This window comes from Perissodus microlepis, chromosome 2 (assembly GCF_051167445.1).
Source record: "Perissodus microlepis isolate ML-2025 ecotype Zambia chromosome 2, ASM5116744v1, whole genome shotgun sequence".
Classification (NCBI taxonomy): domain Eukaryota; kingdom Metazoa; phylum Chordata; class Actinopteri; order Cichliformes; family Cichlidae; genus Perissodus; species Perissodus microlepis.
The window spans coordinates 16,567,460-16,589,176 of record NC_140462.1 but is presented as its reverse complement, the minus strand read 5'-3'; the positions used below and the strand labels follow the sequence as shown (position 1 = coordinate 16,589,176).

At 41.1% G+C, this 21,717-nt stretch overlaps 2 protein-coding genes across 2 annotated transcripts; both read right to left on the bottom strand.

The window, feature by feature from the left end:
- Positions 1-434: 434 nt before the first annotated feature.
- Positions 435-7,669, bottom strand: nox1 (NADPH oxidase 1). Its single transcript, XM_084950608.1, has 13 exons — positions 7,396-7,669; positions 7,127-7,222; positions 6,099-6,209; positions 5,333-5,417; positions 4,430-4,575; positions 3,815-4,008; positions 3,599-3,725; positions 3,418-3,510; positions 3,097-3,338; positions 1,912-2,074; positions 1,474-1,620; positions 1,227-1,351; positions 435-581 (listed from the first exon to the last, which is right to left on the bottom strand). Exons 1-13 carry the CDS (start codon positions 7,438-7,440, stop codon positions 455-457), a joined length of 1,701 nt encoding a protein of 566 aa, XP_084806734.1. The 5' UTR covers positions 7,441-7,669; the 3' UTR covers positions 435-454.
- A 373-nt stretch (positions 7,670-8,042) lies between these two features.
- On the bottom strand, positions 8,043-21,469 carry xkrx (XK related X-linked). The gene is made up of 3 exons (XM_084950639.1): positions 21,120-21,469; positions 13,251-13,510; positions 8,043-9,487 (listed from the first exon to the last, which is right to left on the bottom strand). Exons 1-3 carry the CDS (start codon positions 21,467-21,469, stop codon positions 8,622-8,624), a joined length of 1,476 nt encoding a protein of 491 aa, XP_084806765.1. The 3' UTR covers positions 8,043-8,621.
- Positions 21,470-21,717: the final 248 nt, after the last annotated feature.

The following is a 21,717-nucleotide window of genomic DNA, read 5'->3' as shown; positions in this document are numbered from 1 at the left end:
TATACTCACTCCATTTGTGAGTATTTTGTAAAGTAAAAGTTTTTCACGTTCTGTCAACACCTTCATATTCAGTAGATCTAAGAACCAAGGTCATCTTAATAACAGCATAAATCGTCCCTGTAACTTTAGTCAAGTACTACAATAATGCAGCCTAATATGACACAAATATATACATATATATAATATATATGTAGCCTCAGTGATTCCTTACTTCACAATGGAAAAATGGGGCAAATCCCTGAGCACCACTGATTAAAATGACCCACCACGGCTCTGTACTCCCTTCAGAGTAGATGGAGGAAGGTCTGTAAACACTCGTCCTGTCACACTGGTTTTCCTCGATGTTTTGACATTTCTCTTCTGAAGCGAGACAAAGTTCCAACTGATTGTTATCCTTTGAAATATGTGAACGTGCGCTTCCTGTTTTTGTCTCGTTTGCTTTTTTTTTTTTTGCTCAGAAGTTCTCCTTGTTGAAGTAAAATCTGGTCTTGCGAGGATCCACGTCTGAGTATTTGGCACATTTCTTCTCCAGGACTTTCCCCAGAGCTTCAGGGCCGCACAAGAAAGTTCCTACAATGGACCTAAAACACACAGAAAAACAAAACAAAGCTGCTTTATCATTCAAACTTTTATTCCATTCATTTATTTTACAGCTATGAAAACATGCTCGTTTTCAGATTCTACATGCTGTTACAATCAATAAAACACACACAGTGGATTCAGCCTCCTGCAGTTTTTGTGTAGTTGGTGTTGTAGACTTTATATTTAAGCAGTTTAAAAGGTCAAAGCCTATTAATTCAGACTTAATAATCCACAATGACAAAATGAAACTTTTTTAGTCTTTTCCTCAAGTGTAATGCACAATATATCAACTATTATTTCATTTTTAAGATGACATTTGAGACAATATCATCTTTACATTAATATTATTAGACCCAACATATTGAAATAAGCAGATTTCACTGTGCGAGAATTTATAAAATGGTAATACTCATTATCTTTATTATCAGTGAAATGAAAAAGTAGGTAGTTCAGGTCATATAAATGCAACTGAGTTGAGCTATTTTAGTTAACTGAAGAAATATACAGAACGTAATGGCATTTTTGCTCTGAAATATTTAAATTTTCAAAGCTTTAAGGTAACTTTTTAAAAGTTCTTGTTCTTCCGAGTCTTTTTAAGCACTCGTTTGAATCCAGAGAATTAAAGACACTTTTTTTAAGCTTACGTGGGGTTCTCTATGCGGACTTGTTCAAACTCCTTGTCCCAGATGGGCCGGCCATAGTGAGTCTTCTGTTTGAGCCCAGTGACTACATCAGTGTCCTTATCAAAGTGAACCATAACGTGAGTAGCCTGTGGAGGGAGGAGGGAGAGAAAAAAAAACCCCACTGAGCTTGAGATGAAATGACATCAAACTGCTGTTGTGGACTTTGGTCTGAGGGTGGAGTAGGTTGATAACTGATTCACACACGTACGTGGCTCTGATCCCATCCAGTCAAGTAGAGTTTATAGGTGAGGAAATCCCCCATGCCTCTCTCCTCCATCTCTTTCTCCAGCACCTGTAGAAGGTCGGCAAACCACTCAAAGGCGTGCGTTTCCCGACAGAGCCAGTAGAAATAAATCTGAAACCAGGAAGCAAATGCATGTTAAACAATGACTCATCCTCTGGCATGGGTGTGCTGTTTCAAACACAAGCGTCTTTATTTACAGGACAATTGAAGGCCCTGTGTTAGGTTTGAATAGAAGAAGTGAGCTGGTTTGATCTCACACAAACATAAGGTCAAAAGCATTTAATAACTAACACTAAGGTCATTGTTGTCCCAACCTTGGGGATAAAGAAATAATCTTTATATGAATTGGTTTCATCTATTTCATAATAAACAGGCTGATGGGGAGCAGTTGGGTTAAGTTACCTTCCTGGTGCGCAGTTTAGGATCAGAGTCTTTGAACTTGTACCAGATGGACTTGAGGATGGAGGCAAATGGAGTGACGCCGATGCCAGCACCGATCAGCATGCTGACCTCGTAGTCGAACACATCCTCGCTGGCTGTGCCAAAAGGTCCATCCACGCCCAACCTGAGGGCAAAAAGAATTTTTTTTAACAAGAAAAATAAACTACAGGTTTTGAGATGTCTTCAAAGAGCTAGTTGTAGGTCGTCAAGAAACGAGTTGCTGGATGTGACTTTGGACGTCAGTATCAGTTTGTAAAGGTTTTGATTTTTTGCAGTTTCCTGTGGCGTACTCCAAGGCTCCCACTTAGGCTTGTTATAGTTTAAATATACATGTATTGTTGCTTATTGCTATGCTATAATCTTCAGTTTTTGTTTGTTTGTTTGGAGGATGTAATATTCTGAATGGCAACACAATTTTTCCAGTTACATAACAGAATGACAAGATTTTTTTAGCAATAATCAAAAACAATTAAAGTACTTATAGTACTCGTTAAACCAACTCTTTGGTGTAACTAGGGAATTTGTCTGAAATATGAGTGTCATTTATGACTGTGTCAAAATTCACACGAGCAATCACAAATTCATTTCAAATATGCATTTATTAGCATCTGCCTTTGTTATATTAGCTAACTAACATGACAATCATGTAACAAAGTGCAAACTGGAATCTGGTACAATAAAAACCCTTGAAAAAAGCTGCAATGTTGATCTTGTGAGAAAACCTAGTTGCCATGGATCTCATTACAGTGAATAAACGTTCCACATATGTAGGTTAGTTGGCTTAACAGCCTCCATTAAAGTATCTGGAAACATGAAATTTGATTTCTCCTAAAAATGCTTAATAATGGCATCAGTCTGGATACTTTGTACACAGTTATGCACGCTTACACTGTATACAAGTTCAAGCTGGGATCACCTGATGCAATCTGAGTTTGTTATCTTGCTCAGAGATGCTTTGACATTTGGACTCTTTCTTGAGAGTCATGTATTTGTGTGTTGTTACAGTTTTAGACAAAAACAATAGTTTTGATTTTACCCAGAAAAATTAGAAGCTTAAAAAACAAAACAAATTACAGGTAGCAATAGTTACCTCCTCATGAAACATCTACAGTAACAGATTGGATAAGGTCAGATTGTTTGACTCACTTGGGTCCCTCTGCTCCCTCTGGTACCTTCTTCATGATTTCAATGAGTTTGTCGGTCCAGTCGCCTGCCGAGCGGATGTGGACGCTGAAGAAATCCTCCTCAGGCGCAGACGTCATGGTGAACGGGTGCCACTCCAACTGTGAGATGGCTGGGCAGTTGACGAAGACGTACTGACCCACCTCCATTTTGAAACCATTCTTTATCAGCTGCAGCTCCAGCACTTTAGAGGGTCGCATGACAATCTGAAGACAAAGCACATGGATTAGGATCCCATGCAAAAAAAGTGGAAGAAGCAGCAGGTGAAATGTGAGTCTAACATACCTTCTTGTATTGTACTCTCTGCATGTAACGAATGAAACGAACCAGGCGCTCACAGAGATAAATAACCATCGGGCCAATCACATACATCCAGGTCTGAAAAAAAAAAAAAAAACAGGAAGAGGTTAACGAGGTTTCACTGATGAAGTTTTTCATTTACAACTCTCTGTACAAAAGGACAAACCTGTGGAAACCCTCCTGCAAACTGAGGGATGGGACACTCAGGAATCTGTCCCCAGTCATCAGGGTGATCTTTACAAAAAGTTGTGTTGTGTGGTGGATTTGTCTTCTGCTGGCTCCTCACAATGCGCCTGCAGGTGCAAATTGCACAAATGAAACCTGCTTGCAAAAATAACAACACGCAAGCCAAAGTCAACAAAGGCTGAAACCCGTCTCGTACCCGGCTCCGTGGAAAACGAGACCAGCGAAGAAGATGATGAAGAGGTGGTGCGTGTACCAGAACACTTCAAAGTAGCTGCGTCTGATGACCTCCATGGAGGAGGTGATGATGAGGATGAGCGCGAGAGTGATGACGACACCAGTGAGGCCGGCGATGGTGGTGAAGGCAAAGTAGGTGGGAATCTGCTGAGGATCCTGAGACACAAGCAGACGCGTGAGCTTTCAGCCAACTTGGTCACAGTGTTCACATGTCCAACATATTTAATTATTGGACTGGCATCAACAGTTTCCAGTTGATCCATTAGCAGAGCAGAACTCCCCTTTTAGTTTGCAAGCGGCACATTTATAAGTTGTTTTATTTAAATTGTATTATTATTTTGTCTTCATTAGATACAGTAAAAGGGTCTCAGGTCAAAAATGAACCTGGGTTAACTACATTAAGTCATGAGACATGCGGTCATCTGCTCCACCTGTGAGCGAAAGCGGCACCCCCACATTTTACAGTTTGATAAATGATAAGTATGAGTCCTGTTATTTGTTTTGTGCAAAGCTCTGTATTTGTTGAGAGATGCATTTCATTTCATGTCAGTTTCAGAGCAATCCGTAGATGACTTACAAGGTTGGTTATACGGACTGGATTCAGGTAGGTGGTGTTTTCTGTGTCAGCCAGATGGGACAGAGCGGTGCTGAGCTCGTCGTCAAGACCTTGTCTACTGTTGTTGTACCGCTCCAGGTTGAACAAGTGAGCGATCGTATGAACAGCTGTGACAAGACACAGAGGAGACACGTTACGGCTGCTTTATGTAGTTTTGTATTTGTTTGCAAAAAAAAAAAAAAAAGGTGTGAAAAGTGTTTTTAACAAGTTGATCAAAGGAAACAGTTCAAGCTTTTTGAGTTTCAAATATTTGCAGTCGATCGTTTGAGAAAAGGTTTTTGTTATCATATGTTCTTAGTCATTTATTTACCTGTAACTTGTCTTGCCAAAATTAATTCCAGATCTTTACTTAACACTTGTTGACCTGTGTGTGTTTTGTGTGTGTGTGGCTGCGTGATTGAGGGAAGGAAGGGGAAAAAAATAAATCTTTCTGTCAGTTTTACTGTAACTTCACAATAGACTGAGATACGTTTTACTGTGAGACTTGAGTAAACATGTGCTTATCACTCATGTAGGCACATTTGCAGAGTGTGGCGAATAGTTAACACCATGCATGGGTGTCATTTTCTTTTCAAAAATGCGTTTTTGAAAAGAAAGTGAGAAGTTTGTCTCTTTGTCTTTTATTGTTGGAGCATAATTCATGTCGCTATGACTATAGCACAACTATACAACTATAGCACCTAAAAAACAAAACAAAAACAATAGACAGAAACAACATTGAAATGTCATCTTTAAACAGAAGAATATTGCCAGATTTTATTCCAATATCTACTTAAACGAGACATAAGGTACATAAGGAGGAACAGACACACAATTTCACCTTACATTGCGTTTGCCATATAAATTAAATTCACCATTGCATACCTGTCATCAGAGCGATCATGTATGCCACCAGCTTGTGGAAAGTCAAATTCTTGTCCAACTGTTTCCTCATTGTTCTGCTGCAACGCTGAAAAGACAAAGAAAGAAAGGGAGTGAATGGCAAAACATGGGAGTGACATTCTTACAAAACAGAAAGCTACTCAACCAGATGAGTTATCCTTTCTCTGTAATAATCTCCGCAAGCAGTAAAAAGTAACTTAAGCTCTAAACACAAAGCAAATTGAACCTTACATAGTTTGACAGCATGAGAAACCTGCACAAGCATGCAGAGAACATGCAAACTCATCACAAAACAGACATGAGATGTCAGGGGTTTGATTCCAGGACGCCTTACGAGTGCACCACATTGTTATGCTGGTTAATTGTGTCTGAGGTTGTGGGTGGCCACCTGACCAATTTTGGGGGTTTATTTTTGCAGCCAGCACAGATGGTACCTTCCCAAAGAAAAAAGTACTATAGCCTACTAACTATTAGACTTAATCGTTACTATATACAATAATGGACTTCTATACATTTTACATCAGATGAAAACTTTGGTTGTTAGATTCAGATAATTATTTATTAAAAGCTAGACATGAGAATAACAAAAAAAAAAAAAAAGAGTATTTCTTTGTACCCCTCCCCCCCTTCCCTGTTAATGCCGATTACATTTTTACATAGCCGATCCAGTAATTTAGGTCAGTATCGGACCGATACCGATACGTAATATCGGATCGGTCCATCCCTAATGAAAACATGAGGAACTTACCACAAAAGAGCCTCGGAGCAGAGACAGCAGGTTCCTGCACACTGGGAGGAGGATGAGCATGCAGTTAAAGTTGAGGACAGCTGCAGGAGCTCTGGCCCAAGGCAAAGCAGACTAAAATAAAAAGCATCTCCATATGAGCATCATTTCACGAAAATCACAGAGGGTAGTAGTCATTGCATTTTCTTATATACTGCACTTAAGTTCCTATTTCCATTTAAAGGCGTTACCCTCCACCACATTTGCCTTATTGCTGGACCTGGCCTCTCACTGTTGCTAAAAAAAAGAGAGTCTGCTGTCAGTTAGAGAAATTTCCCCCTTAAATTTTACACATTGCTTATTTAAATAACCATTTGGGGTCCAACGATGTTGAATTTTTAATATGGCAACATTCTAAGAAGTACTTCTGTGTGATTGCATGGGGCTTGAACACATCAAGTTGCAGTTTACATGAATTAAAATACATTCGGTATGTAATAAAGACATTTATGCGGTCAAAAAAGAAGAATCTTTTGCCTCCACATCTCACAACTTATGGGCAGATCAAGGTACATGCTTCTGAGTCATATGCGGTTTTAATTAATACACTGTATTTAAAAATCAGTTGAGATCGAAGTTACAAACAAACGTACTTTTATTGCTATATTATATGTTTCTCTGACAGTTTAGCTTGATCTTGGAGATGAACGGTTGAAGAGACGTTCAAAAACCATCATCTTTACAAGAATGGGACAGACAACACTCTCCAAACGAAGCACTATACATAAAGGGGAAAACATATATATACAAATAGTCTACGTGTGACATAAACTCGCTTTTCTTCTATATTATTGTAATTCGTACTTGTCAGGGTTAATGCAGTTTAATATAGTTTCGACACAGAGCATTTAAGTTAAAAGCTCAACACCATTGCTATTCTCAGCTATTTACATCCCCGTTCGTCTGAACTTAAATTCACTTAAAGAAGAGAAGCAGTAATTGTTTTTGGTAAAAGTAATGAACCGAGCATCATAACAAAGATCTTTACTCACCCCTAAAAGATGACGCGTGTAAAAGAACTGCGGCCCCAAGTCGTAGAAGAAATAAAAATACACAAAAAGGAAGATGTTGATGGCCATCCACACAAACTGCAAACATAACCAGAACCATGTTTCCATCACACAATGGTTGCAAGCATTGAAAAATGTATTTGAAATACGTGACTGCGCGCAAAAGCTGTGCGTAAATGTCCCACATCTGCGTTTACAAAACCCCTCCGTTGAAAAATGGAATTGCAAACGTGTGAATATGAAAAACTTACCAGTATGAAGGCTGAAAAGCCGTAGTTGACAATGCAGTTCGCCATGTTGAGCTCTATATCTCGACTCGAGCAGCTTCACTGCATCCTTTAAGCTGCTGGCACTTTTATTTCATCCCTGCTTGTCTGGACTCCTCCTTCATTTACAGGTGTGTGATGGTGATGAGACAAACAGACAAAAGCAGCAGTGGCTGAAATTGCGCTGTTCAGGAAGTTTTCCTGAGTCTTGCTGATCGCATTCCTACCTCCCGGAAACTGGATCAACTGTCATGGATGGCAGGAATGAGGAAGTATATGTTGCACAATACGATATATCACAACTTGCATCGGCTATGCAAGTTGTTCTATGGCAAGAAAAGGTGTACTACTGTATATGTAAATGTAATAAAAGAAAAATAAACAAAAGCAAGCCTGAATATTCAGATATAATTTTATTTATTGTTCAAGTAACACAGTAGTAGCAGTGAAGGCACTGTTTTAACAGGACAAAACATTAAAAAACAAGAATGACTTTCATCAGTGTCTGTCTCCTTAATGCAACATCAAAAATAAGGCTAGTTCTCAGTTTCCTGTGTTACACAAGACACAAAAATATTGTCATAGGCTTTTAGACATTTGTAATTTTCTGTTTCACAACACAAAGCACCCCCCCCCCCCCCCCCTTTTCATTTTAAACAAAAGCCAGCCACAGTGGACAATGAACAAGACGAGGCATTCATCACAGCAGTTGGTATGAGGAAGATAAATTCATCTTCTGACCTTTACTTGTCATCCTCCTGTTAGTGTGTTTTTACTTTTTTTCCCTGTTAAGTCTCCTACTTCAGATGCAAACCTGTGCAAAAGGGCCTTCATGCTATGAAAACCCTGAGATTAAGTAAACAGTGTGTTCTCCTGGTCGATGTTTGGGACACTCCACTTGGCACGTTTCCCCTCACACCTGGCTCAGGCTGCCCTCTCAACAGCGGCCTTTGTGTGTCGCTGCATATCTCGGCATGCTACATTATTTCGTGTACCGACCTTTGTGGGGCCCTCAGTGTATGGGATCATCTTTAATGAGAACACCAGGAATCACCCTAAATACCTTACAGAACGAGATGTTTGAACTGAAGAGAAAAAGGCAAAAGTTTGTTCTCTAACATGCCACCTCACTTTCTCTGAAAAAACACACAAATGTCCTGTGTTTGACTACTCCAGGCTTTGTTCAGCGATGCACCTTTATAGCAAATTACTTAGGCCGCCTCCATCATATCGTCAACAATAGCCGTCTCCCGCTCTCCAAGCTGGCTGGTGAGGTCAGGAGGTTGTGAACCCTGAGTGTCCAACAGCTCCACCGGCTCCTCCGCCCCAACCACCATGGTGGCTGACGTAGAGTACGAGTGTGCCGGCTTCCCTCGCCTCCCCTGCTCTCCACGCCTTTTTTTACGGCAGCAGACGCAGTGCAGGCAGTCGTGGACGTTGTACTTGAAGAGGCGTCTGAAAGGGTGGAAAAACTGGTAGAAGAGCAGCATGAAGAGCACAGCCAGGCTGTAGCAGACCAGCAGCTGGACCACCAACAGCGGGGCGCACACATACTCATAAAAGTCTGACTTGAAGAAGTACCAGAGCGTGATGAGGAGGAAGTTCTCAATAAAGCGCCCACAGTAGTACATGGCCAGGCGGCCCCATTGCTGCCTTTTCTCGATGAGCTCTTGATGGGTGAGGTCAAGCTGCACCGCTGACCAGCAGAAGATGTTTATGCAGGCGTACAGCAACGTGAACATGCACAGCACCACCACAGTGTCCAGCTTAGAAAAGTTGTTCTCCACATTCTCAGTTAGAGAGCCTTTCCTGGCCCAGAACTCAACCCAGGGGAGGAAGAAGAAGAAAAGAAGGTTAACCATGCCGACAAGGATCGTCCAATGAGTGAGTGCCGTGCTGAAGAGGACCAGCGCTGTGACCCGGGCAGCAATCTCCAAGCCTCTCCAGACAATCATACACAGGTAAGCACAGGGGCGCAGCTGTAATTTGTAGTCATCGAATCTGATCTGGATGGCCAGAACACTGCACACGAGGGCCCCGTAGGTGATGGAGATCAGGGTGATGACCATCAGCACCACTGGAAACACAGACACAAGTGACCTGTTAGACTTCTCAAAAATCACAAGAAACTATAAACTGTTAAAAAGTAGGTTTATTAACGGTTTGGGCACAGACAACATGATTTATTCACTTAAAAGGATCAGAATTTAACAGACGTACGGCAGGGTCTGACACCGCATCAAAATTTCATGTCAACCTGGAAATTCTCAGGAAGTTCATTGACACGAAAATAAGAAATATACTGCAGAGTCTGCAGTGCAATAACTAGAGCACTGCAAAGAGGGAAGCATCGGGTGTTAGAACTAAGTGAAGGTGTCAGAGATCGATCGGTTATTGCAAGGAAAGAGGGGCTCAGCATTAATCTAGTCTTTGTAGGAGCTGAATTTGTTGGATCCAAAGTACAATCAGCCAAATCGAAAGTGTTCACACCATCACTGAAAAAAAAAAAAAAAAGCACAAGAGCGCCTTCATCAGAAAAACAGTGATTTTCTCAACAAAGAAAAACTTCAATCAGTAAAAGTTCAGTGGAGAAATGCTCTCTGGTACTGGTCTCTGAGACGAGCAGCATCAAGATGGGAAACCAAATCTAATGGTCAGCTGAGACAAAGCAGCATTTCATTGTGAATGATGGAGAAACGTTCATGCTGCTGATAAATTGTGAGATTTGTTGAAGTGGCAGAAGATTTAAAGTGAAGAAGAAGAACAGGAGAATGGTGGTGAAACATGATGGGGTAAAGCCTTCACTGGATTTAGGGAGATCAACACCAGTCTTTCAAGCAGACATCCATTCATCAGAGACCTGCTTCATTCTCTCGAATGCATTTTTTGGGGAAAGGATTCCCACTGAAGCAGGATAATGAGCACAAAACTTTGAAGGACTACTTGAAACCACTGTTAAGTCACTTGACTTGAACTCCCTCAGAATATTTATGGGACACTAAGAGTGAAAAAGGCAACTTTTCCAGAAATATCCAGATGGATTATCAGGTTTTCCAGAAATGTGTCAAGTCCAAGAAACAACTAAGAAGCACTTATATATTCTGAAGGTCACGATGTAGCTTGCAATTTTGCCAATTCAACAAGATGATATTAGCGTTTGAGTTAAAAAACAAAACAAAACTGTTCTTTAACTGCACCAGCAGCATGGCAGGAGGGGAGGAGTTGGGCTGTTGGCCTGGGTATCATTCTCTTCCACTCTGAACAATCTTAACTTCTTTTAGATGGACAGAGGGAAAAAAAATCTTTCCTCTAGTGCCATCATCAGGTCAAAATTTCAAGTTGTCCTAAAAGCAGTGCAAAGACTGACGTGTTAAAAAACGAAACAGTGAGAATGTGCTTTCTTACATGCTCCGTAGACTTTCTGTGTTGTCTGTCTGTGGCTTATTTACTGCTACTTCCAGAACATCACGAAAAAAATGTTTTAATTGCAAAACACAGGTTGAATTTTAGTTATTTTTAGTTTGTTAATTTTAGCCACAGGACATCTATACTTTGCCACACATACCTAAAAATAATGTTTAAAAAAACAAAATTAAATTTGTTTTTTTTTTTTGTCACTATTTTTTGGTAAAGGGCAAAATAATATAATCATGTCCAGACGTTTTGGCAGAGGCAGATGAGAAACTGGGACTACTGTGGACGGCTGCACAAGTTAAGGACGTCCACCACAGTCCCAATTTCTCGTGTGGCCCATCGGGAGCAACGTGGTGACAATCTGAACATTTTCCAACATGATAGTGATGTCTAAAGGGCTCAGAGATGATCAATTAACATTCTGAATTAATGACTAGTAACCTCCCCACATCTTTATCTGCTTAAGAATCCACGGTCGTTTCTTAAAAAGCAAGTGGAAAGGCAGACGCCTACACATTGATCAGCTCTCAGCCCTGATAAAACTTGAATTGGAATCAATTAGAATTTAGCACAGAAGCTTAATGCAAAAGAGAACTGCATAAATTGTAAAGAAGGACCAACATTGACTCTTTGCATAAATGTAGAAGTCTACAAACCTATAACTTGCTTATGAATGTTCTTCACTTTATTATAAAATCATGTAAAAATAAAAATGGAAACAGCAAAGTGTCAAAAAAGAAGAAACGAGCACAGACAACAGGCTGCACACCTCCAGCTTCTCAGCAGCTTTACATTTGCCGTTTTCACGCTTAAGCAGTGTGCAGAAAAAAATCTAGATCTCAATTATTCACAGAAAACAAACAACAATATTTATGCCTGAAAACATGCCTGAAGCTGTAAATAAAAACAACCCAAAACACCAGTTTGCTTTGGGTCCCAGGAGTCCTTTAAAAACTATTACACCACATCTGCTTGTAAGCACAGATGTCACCAAGCTTAAAGTTAGAGCATCAGTTTTATATTTGCATATTTCCAATTGTGTAAAATTAGAAAGTAAAAAAAGTTTAAATATACATTGTTAAGAATACATGCCCCAAAGCAACAAAAGTCAGTACATGTTTGAACTATTGCGGTTTAAATCTAGTTTTTTCCCCCCATCCACACTTCTCATCTCTACCTTTTACTTTTTAATGCAAACCCCATCCTGCTTGGCGTGGAAGTGTAGTTCTTTAACACCGATTTCTATTATTTATCAGGCAATGTTTTTTCCAGTTTGTGTTTTTCTGTCATTTTAGCTTGAAAAACCCAAAATGTTTTCTAAACTTAAGCCAGACAACGCGTCCAGGTCAAAGTTGGACTTTTGTCTACTTGACAATATTTTAAAGGTGCTTTGGATCACTGTCATGCCCGATCCTTCTCCTTCTGCCAGATTTGTTTTAAAAATGGCAGCAATCCTGTGAGCCAGCATTTTTACACATTCACTGACATTTTTGGCGCCATCCATGAATATCATTAACGTAATATCTTTTGCACTTTAACGGCTCCTTACCGTCCAACACCCACCTCTGTGGGTTGACAGCCGACACGATAAGCTAAAATCTGAGCCTAACAAATTCATCTTAACCTCATCTGACAAAAGAACGCACTCTCAATATTCTGCAGACATCAGTTCAGATTATTTTGCGAAGTTTTCCCATAATAGTTTGTGTCAAAATGCAAGCAATTGGCATTTTGTGCATAAAAGGTTGACTCTTTGTGGTTTCTTTCACCACGTCTGAGCTGTCACAGAAACTCAGATTTACACAGAGCTTTTGCTTTTTTGAAATCTCAGAGACAGACTGCACCACTCTCAAGATTCATCCAAGTATTTCCAGAAGCACAGCCAACGTGTATCAGATTACTCATGCCATGACTGGTTCTATGCGGTTTGATTCATTTTTCCATTTATTTTTAGCTGCTAAACAAACTTCCTGCATGTTTCTCTCTCTTTATGAAGTCGTACAACAACTTTTTTTTAAACTCTGCTGGCATCCTCCTCCGCAGGGTGTCTGCACAGGCGTCTTCCTCAAGGAGCTCAGTTACAACACACACTGAATTACAAAGTCTTGGCTGGCTTGGGAACACCTTGCCATACTCGACAACTTATCTACAGATATTGTAATTACTAAAGGTGATACAACTGTTAACAATGTGACATTTAAATAACATTTTATAGCTCTGCTGTAAATCTCCCAGTATTTGTGGACTGCATTTACATGAACTAACACTGGCAGTTTCTTTGATACACTATCAATTCAAAGTGATGAATCATAGTTATAAAGAGCTGCCAACCTGAATGATTTTCATCATTTTAATATTATTAAGATTTTTTTTTTTAAAGATACCCTCATACTGGAACAATCATCTGAACCCCCCGTGATTCTTACTTCTTGTAGGGAGGATGTATTTCTCCTGGATGGTGGCGTACAGCTGGAGCGTCAGCTGCGGCGTGGAGCCCAGAAAAGCCTGGATGACCGCGGTGCGTTTGAAGGCGTTCCTGTGCGTGGCCAGGATGCGCTCCGTTTGGCCAATTTCCCACTCCATCTCTGTCCCCGTTCCCTTCTTCAGCTTGATCTTTCTGGAGATGGTGACATAAGGCTCTTCCTTTTTACCTGCCTTAAAATAGATCACCAGAGCCTCAAAACACCTGAGGAAGAGAGAGAGGAGTGTGTGAGAGTGAGCGAAGTAATGTTTTCACACCAACAGAGGGCAGTGCGATGTTAGGTTTAAATTAGAGGACGCCACGCTGGTATGTTGTGATGTCTGTGTTGTGGAATCAGCACATGAGAGTGTGAGCGCTGAAGGGCAGCAGAGGATCCAAATCAGACATGTGAGAGGAAAGAAGGGAAAGCATTGGGGCTCATGTGTCGGGAATTTGTTTTTCTGCTTTGTTTTTAAAGGTTTGGACATTACGGCACTGACACAACACTGCTCTTATGCATGTCACAGAAGAATGAACAAGCCTTTGTTTGCAAATCACAGCTATAAATACACACAGCACTGAGAGTCCAGCAGGGGGCACTCAGCAGGAGGACTACCCTGCTCCACAAGGCCTGGATGGATTACCAGAAAGTCTCAGGGTGTGGTTCCCTTAAGGTTTGCAAGGTAAATGCTCTCAGTGTTTGGTCACAGAGGGAAAAAAAAAGCAGTATTCATAAAGAGGGGAAACAGGTTTTGCACTGAAAAGGGTTTTTGTGGAAAATGTATAGCTGCTTGCTTTAAAAAAAGCCTCTGAATGCTCAACAAACGTCATGAAAAGGAAAAATAAACTGAATGTGGACTTAGGTGATATAGCCAAAGTGCAAGTATCTGGCCTTGCCAACACGGTAATCATAATCATCTGAAATAACCAGGAACGGACAGCGCTGTACATCTGTATTCAAAACACAGCCCTCTGAGTATTCCCACCGGAGCACTAAATCTCACATCACTCTATTGGAATGCCTTTTCCGACTCTGTTGCTTCAGCTGCTTTTTTCTAGGAAAGCTGTAGTGTTTATGTGATCCACTGTTCAATGCCTGAACTGTGTTTGACCCACACTTAGATGGCAAGTAGGAAAAAAGATCGCATAGTCACTCAGCCTCACACAAGCATACTTTATTCTTTATGGTGGCAGTCACAGGAAAGCCACTTGACTTTCATGTACAAGGTTTGCCACAGCGTTATAGAGAAGGCACAACCTGATATCATTTCCTGGAACTCTGGCAGTACAGTAGACCCGGGATGCAAAATATGCAAAATGATGGCACTGAACCTGAGCCAGTCTCCACTTAGGAGTCTGTAAAACGACTAAGAGGCAGGCTGAATTTCACTTAGAGAAAGGAAACAGCATGACATACAAATGAACCTGCAAAGAGAATCAATACCCCGACTTCAACAGAAGCATCTTATAGATTTATAGAAGGAAACATTGGTTACTGCTCTGTATTTGCAGTCTAAACATGCGATCTGTCCCCTCAGTGTACAAATACAGCAGCACTGCGGGCCACATACCACACAAAAGAAGAGGAACTACCTTTAAAAAACATAATGTCAAGCAACTCAAGAAATGCTGACATTCCTGACTATATAGGGCAGAAGAGCATTCAGGAAGTTCTTTCAGTAAGTCTTTAGCAACATCCTCCTGTTTTGGTCACTTGGGATTACGCCATCAGCTTCAGTGGCAAAGCCTCCTCAGACTGTTAAGGTTGAGACACATATGACGCTCAGCATGTTTCAACTAGTCCTGGTAGACAAAAAAGTAACCATGTGTTGTGTATCCCTGGTTTGGTTTCATACACTTAAAGAGACAAGTCAAGACAAGTTTCTCATCAGATAACGTCTTTGTTTTACGTTGACTGTCAGAGTATTTTCAGATGCATGCACCAGTAATACAAGGCTCTGAAAAAATGGACCATCTATGCAGTTATCTGTGAACATCAAGGGTTGAGATTCCTCTCTTGACAGCAGATATGGTATGTCTGACGGTGTGGCCACGAGATCAGCAATTACGCCATCCCTAAGTCACACAGGAAGCCTCCCATCTGAGCCAAGAAGCACCAGAGGTGATTTATTCACAGCAGCGCGGTCCATAATGATGCAGAACAGGATGAGCTGTACTGCAGAAACAATCATGGTATCTGTTTTCCGGCCTCACTGCTGCACTACCGGCAGGCATCAGAGACACAATGGATGATAACTGAAAAGCATTAGACATGCAGTCAGCAGAAAACTGCTTCAAAGGCCATTTTGAATCACTGGCATGAGCAAAGCTTTTTTAGGTGGAAGTGAGACGTGTGCTGGATAGAGAGCAAGTGTACACAGCTGACAGACCCAGCTGTTTTTTGTTAAGGTCGGCAGCAGGACCATCCTTGATATTTTCTCCTTTTACTCAGTCCCTCTAAGCTCTTTTAAAACACAATTTGAAATTGTTAACATGATCAGGACCCATTTATTGAAGCGCCAAATGTGAAATTATCTATGCCTATTAATTAGAAGGTACCAATCATGGTTTTTTTTCCCCTTTTATGTTTTATTCTTACAGTCTACTGTAACTTTTGTGCATAACTCACAGTTCTAATATCCTTTAGATGTAATACTTTAAACCGGATTGTTATTTAAAACAATGTCTTCTTCTGATTGGTTCCTCTTCATAATCCAGCTACAGGGGTGTTTGACGTTGTTTAGCTGTGATGTGGAAGCAACAACAAACACTCCCTGGCCACTTTGCTAGGTACACCTGTTCAACTGCTTTAAAATGCAAATGCAAAAATGCATAAGGCAGCAGCTTAGTGCATTTAGGAATGTAGATATGACCAGGATGACCTGCTGAAGTTTAAACCTTTGAATGTGACATGGTTGTTGGTGCCAGGCAGGCTGGTCTGAGTATCTCGGAAATTGCTGATCTACTGGAATTTTCCCCAAACAAATATCTCTAGGGTTTACAGAGGATGGTCTGAAGAAGAGAAAATAAGCAGTAAGCATCAGTTCTCTCGCCAAAAAACCTTTGCTGATTCCAGACAACAGGGGACAATGGCGAGACTGCTTTAAGGTAACAGGAAGGCAGCAGTAACTCAAATTCAACAAAAGGAATGCAGAAGAACATCTCTGAACTTTGAATCAGATAGGCTACAGCAGCAGAAGACCACACTGGGTGCCGCTTCTGTCAGCTAAGAACCTAATGTTGAGGCTAGCGTTCACACAGGCTTAACAAAAATCAGACAAGAGAAGATTAGAAAAAGTCTGTCTGGTCTGACCAGTCTGATCATGTCTGCAGCGCCTTTTCAGATGGCAGGGTCAGAATTTGGTGTTAACAACATGAAAGCATCGATCCATCCGACCTTGTGTTATAGTTCAGGCTGCTGCTGCTGCTGCTGCTGCTGGTGATGCAATGGTGTGGGGGATAATGTTTTGGCAGACTTTGGGACCCTTAGTGCCAACCGAGCATCAAGCAAACCAACAGCCTGACTCTGTACTAGAGTGCTGACCATAGCTACTCTGTTCTGGACGCAGTGTGCCCGTCTTCTGATGGCTGCCTCCATAATGGAGGCTTCTCTATCATCCAGCTCACTCAAGAGAATCAATAAGTCATTAATTAAGATTGTTTTGTCAGGTTACTAAAGCTTGAGTTCATCACCAAGACTCAAAAACACCACATTTGAAGACACATAGTGTGTTGACTGTTTCTCTTAAAGACAGTGTAAAGTTTTTTGTGCAACTTGTAAAAAGTACAGTACTTGAGTAAATGTAGTTAAATTTTTACCAATGTTAAGTTGTGCTTCCTGCTGCTAACGTCTCCCAATATCATTCTGTATTACTCTCTCGTGTGGCTTTATCTCTTATATATGTTAATAATTAGATACTAGTGGCTGGATGCCAGATACTTGGCCTTACTTCATTTACATTAAGAACCACTGCTCTATTTTGCAATCCAGCATGCAAGTAGCATCTTTATACAGGGAGTGCAGAATTATTAGGCAAATGAGTATTTTGTCCACATCATCCTCTTCATGCATGTTGTCTTACTCCAAGCTGTATAGGCTCGAAAGCCTAATACCAATTAAGCATATTAGGTGATGTGCATCGCTGTAATGAGAAGGGGTGTGGTCTAATGACATCAACACCCTATATCAGGTGTGCATAATTATTAGGCAACTTCCTTTCCTTTGGCAAAATGGGTCAAAAGAAGGACTTGACAGGCTCAGAAAAGTCAAAAATAGTGAGATATCTTGCAGAGGGATACAGCAGTCTCAAAATTGCAAAGCTTCTGAAGCGTGATCATCGAACAATCAAGCATTTCATTCAAAATAGTCAACAGGGTCGCAAGAAGCGTGTGGAAAAACCAAGGCGCAAAATAACTGCCCATGAACTGAGAAAAGTCAAGCGTGCAGCTGCCAAGATGCCACTTGCCACCAGTTTGGCCATATTTCAGAGCTGCAACATCACTGGAGTGCCCAAAAGCACAAGGTGTGCAATACTCAGAGACATGGCCAAGGTAAGAAAGGCTGAAAGACGACCACCACTGAACAAGACACACAAGCTGAAACGTCAAGACTGGGCCAAGAAATATCTCAAGACTGATTTTTCTAAGGTTTTATGGACTGATGAAATGAGAGTGAGTCTTGATGGGCCAGATGGATGGGCCCGTGGCTGGATTGGTAAAGGGCAGAGACCTCCAGTCCGACTCAGACGCCAGCAAGGTGGAGGTGGAGTACTGGTTTGGGCTGGTATCATCAAAGATGAGCTTGTGGGGCCTTTTCGGGTTGAGGATGGAGTCAAGCTCAACTCCCAGTCCTACTGCCAGTTTCTGGAAGACACCTTCTTCTAGCAGTGGTACAGGAAGAAGTCTGCATCCTTCAAGAAAAACATGATTTTCATGCAGGACAATGCTCCATCACATGCGTCCAAGTACTCCACAGCGTGGCTGGCAAGAAAGGGTATAAAAGAAGAAAAACTAATGACATGGCCTCCTTGTTCACCTGATCTGAACCCCATTGAGAACCTGTGGTCCATCATCAAATGTGAGATTTACAAGGAGGGAAAACAGTACACCTCTCTGAACAGTGTCTGGGAGGCTGTGGTTGCTGCTGCACGCAATGTTGATGGTGAACAGATCAAAACACTGACAGAATCCATGGATGGCAGGCTTTTGAGTGTCCTTGCAAAGAAAGGTGGCTATATTGGTCGCTGATTTGTTTTTGTTTTGTTTTTGAATGTCAGAAATGTATATTTGTGAATGTGGAGATGTTATATTGGTTTCACTGGTAAAAATAAATCATTGAAATGGGTATATATTTGTTTTTTGTTAAGTTGCCTAATAATTATGCACAGTAATAGTCACCTGCACACACAGATATCCCCCTAAAATAGCTAAAACTAAAAACAAACTAAAAACTACTTCCAAAAACATTCAGCTTTGATATTAATGAGTTTTTTGGGTTCATTGAGAACATGGTTGTTGTTCAATAATAAAATTATTCCTCAAAAATACAACTTGCCTAATAATTCTGCACTCCCTGTATGTCTCTGCTACATTGTTATGATTTGCGATGCAATTTTCACTTACTAAAACTGGTAAAACAGGAACAACGTGAGTCTTGAATTCTTTTACCATATTTGGACACTACACTACATAATATAAGCTTAGATCAATAGTGTTGTCTCAGCACTTGAGATTTCCTGACTTTTGATTGGCATTACAAAGCATTGCCTGTGACTGTCACTTATTTATAATTTAATCACAATCTGTTTTTAAATATGTAAATTATGCTAAAATATATATAACTGGGATTTTTTTAGGCTTTGCTGAAAGCTGAGCCATAAATTAAGCCACCTTTTAGCCGTGCCTCTTTCTGCAAACTGTTCTTTCCAGGGCACCTAATCTGCAACAGAAGACAAAAGGGTACACGCCCTTTAGTTTCACTGTAAATGCACGTCATTACGTCTGAGCACTCCAGAGACAAATCAAAGTTCGGGGAGAGAAACAGGGACGGAAGCATAGGTTTGAAGTTCATGCATGTTTCCTTTCATACATGGCACGCCTCCACCTGTGTTTTCTTACATCAGTCATCATTTGCAAAACAGGTATCTCAGCTCAGATCAACGGACATGGAAGTGCAAGCTGAGCATATCTAAACAGAACTCCTCCCTCTAAAAACGAACTAGCTTTATCAAAGCTAGCAAACACTCATTGTTGCTTGACTGAAATGTATGCACTGGTGTTATTTTTTTCTAGATGTGCTCATTTGTCTCACCAACAAGAATAGAATAAAGCATGCGTTATTTCTAGAAACCTTTGCAGCAACATCCAAAACCCCTTTCCTCTTTCTCTTGCCTGACTGGTCTGCAGCACAGAGACCTTTGGATGCCATTAACATAAGATGAGGTCATACTATCGAGTGGCATCAAGTCATAAGTGTGAAACGTGCTACAAAGTGTTGTGCAGTCATTTGACAGAGTGACCACAACCGTCGAGCGGTTGGCCATCAGGGAGACTTTAAATTAAAAGAGGGCGACAGATATCATCGGACAAGCTGTTTGTTCTGAAGTCTATTACTAGTCAACACACTGAAGGATGTGGGAGGTTGTGATGTTCACTCATCTAGCCTCTTCGTCATAATGGACGCGCTTTCCATCTGGAGTGTGATTCGGTTACCAAACCTGCAAATCTTTATTCAGTGCAAAAACACTGGTTCAACCATAGTGCTGCAAGAGTGAACAGCAAGGGACTGACATCAGTGGACGTGGATATATTTAAGCGTGGCCAAATTAGAGTTCATTACAGCTTTGCAGAGTCAAAGATGGCATCCTGTCGTGTTTGATGAAATGTCAAAAACCAGATATTACATGAAAAAAGGCAGCTTAAACTCATCTGAGAGGGTAGATTAGGAGAATATCTGCCTTACAACCACAAGAGATTATGAGCTATCAAAAATGACTGATAGTCCTATGCAGTTTTCAGTTTACTGGGTATGCGAGCAAAAGCTAATGAAATTTTCCAACGTTTGCAACTGTTAGACTTGTTAGATTCAATTAAAGTGGCAGTTTGTTTGTAGTTCATGAAGGTACTGAACCCTAACAGGTGTTACTGTTCATTTATATCATGCATCTTACGTCTTTAAGCAACTCGTCTCCATAGTTTTCTCCTGCTGCAGAGTCATTCCAGCTCTCAGAGGTTGCTGCCAGGCTTTAATGCATTCTGCAGAACTTGTCAATTTGTAGACCATTAACTGTCCTGCAGTGTTCATGGAAACTGGAAGTTGCATGCCCACTTAGGACTTAAGGTGAACTAATGAGATTCAGCGATGCAAGTTTTCTCTGTTAACTGCTTTGTCTCTAACATGTCAGTAATCAGTGAAAAACCGCTCTTGTTTTTTCAGTTTTAAAAGTCGTATGGTGTTTATATACTGCACTGCAGATAAAGAAACATCAAGTCTGTAAAAATCTGTAACATTATTGCTAAAACATATATATCAAATATTAAAATGGCATTTAACTGTCTGTTTATGTGCTACTTGTCACCGTTTCATGCAGTCAGCAGTGGCTGACATCTAGTGAACTTCCCTACAGTGTAAAATCAAAACTGGAACTGGAATGACTGGAAATTAAACTGGATTCATGGGTACTGGGGATGTTTTCTTCTGCTTTTAAATGCCCCTAAATGGTAATTTATCACAGACGAACCTTATTATTGTGGGTAAAAAGGTGTAATAACAAAAATGACAAGCAGTAAAGTATCCTGATTTCAAGCGCACACACTGGCCACGTTTCCCAATTACCTGATAACCGGGCCCAGCAGCAGTAGGTGCAGGAAGAGGACCAGAGGACGGTCCCGACCCAGGTCTCTGTGGATGAAAGTTAAGGCTAGCTGAATGAGCACAGCGGGCACCAGCATGAAGACGATGGTGAAGCTCATCCAGATCACATCCTCGGTGTGATGGTACATGCTGCAGAGCACGGCGGCCGTGATGAACTCAGCGCAGTAGAGCACGGTGGCCAGCACGACGCTGAGGGGAGGACGGGCCCGGCTGTGATTGACCACCAACATGACCCCGTTCTCCGCCACAGAGGAGCACTGCTCCACGTCCGAGATCTCCCCATCCTGCTCCCCCATGGCCACTTCGCACATAGTAATTTTGATGTTTACGCCACTGAAGTCAGAGTGCCACTTTAATAGGAACCTGCCTCCAAAATATTTCCTTTGATGCGCTGTCCCTCCAAACTTTCCTCATTACGTATAACTTGACGATCCGACTGCAGGCATTCACTCATCCCCGACTCCCCCCCGGAGGCTTTTGTATTCTGTTTCCCCGTCGTCGTCGTCGTCGACGTCTTATATTGCGTTTCGGTGTCTCCGCGTTTGGCCAAATGTAAAAT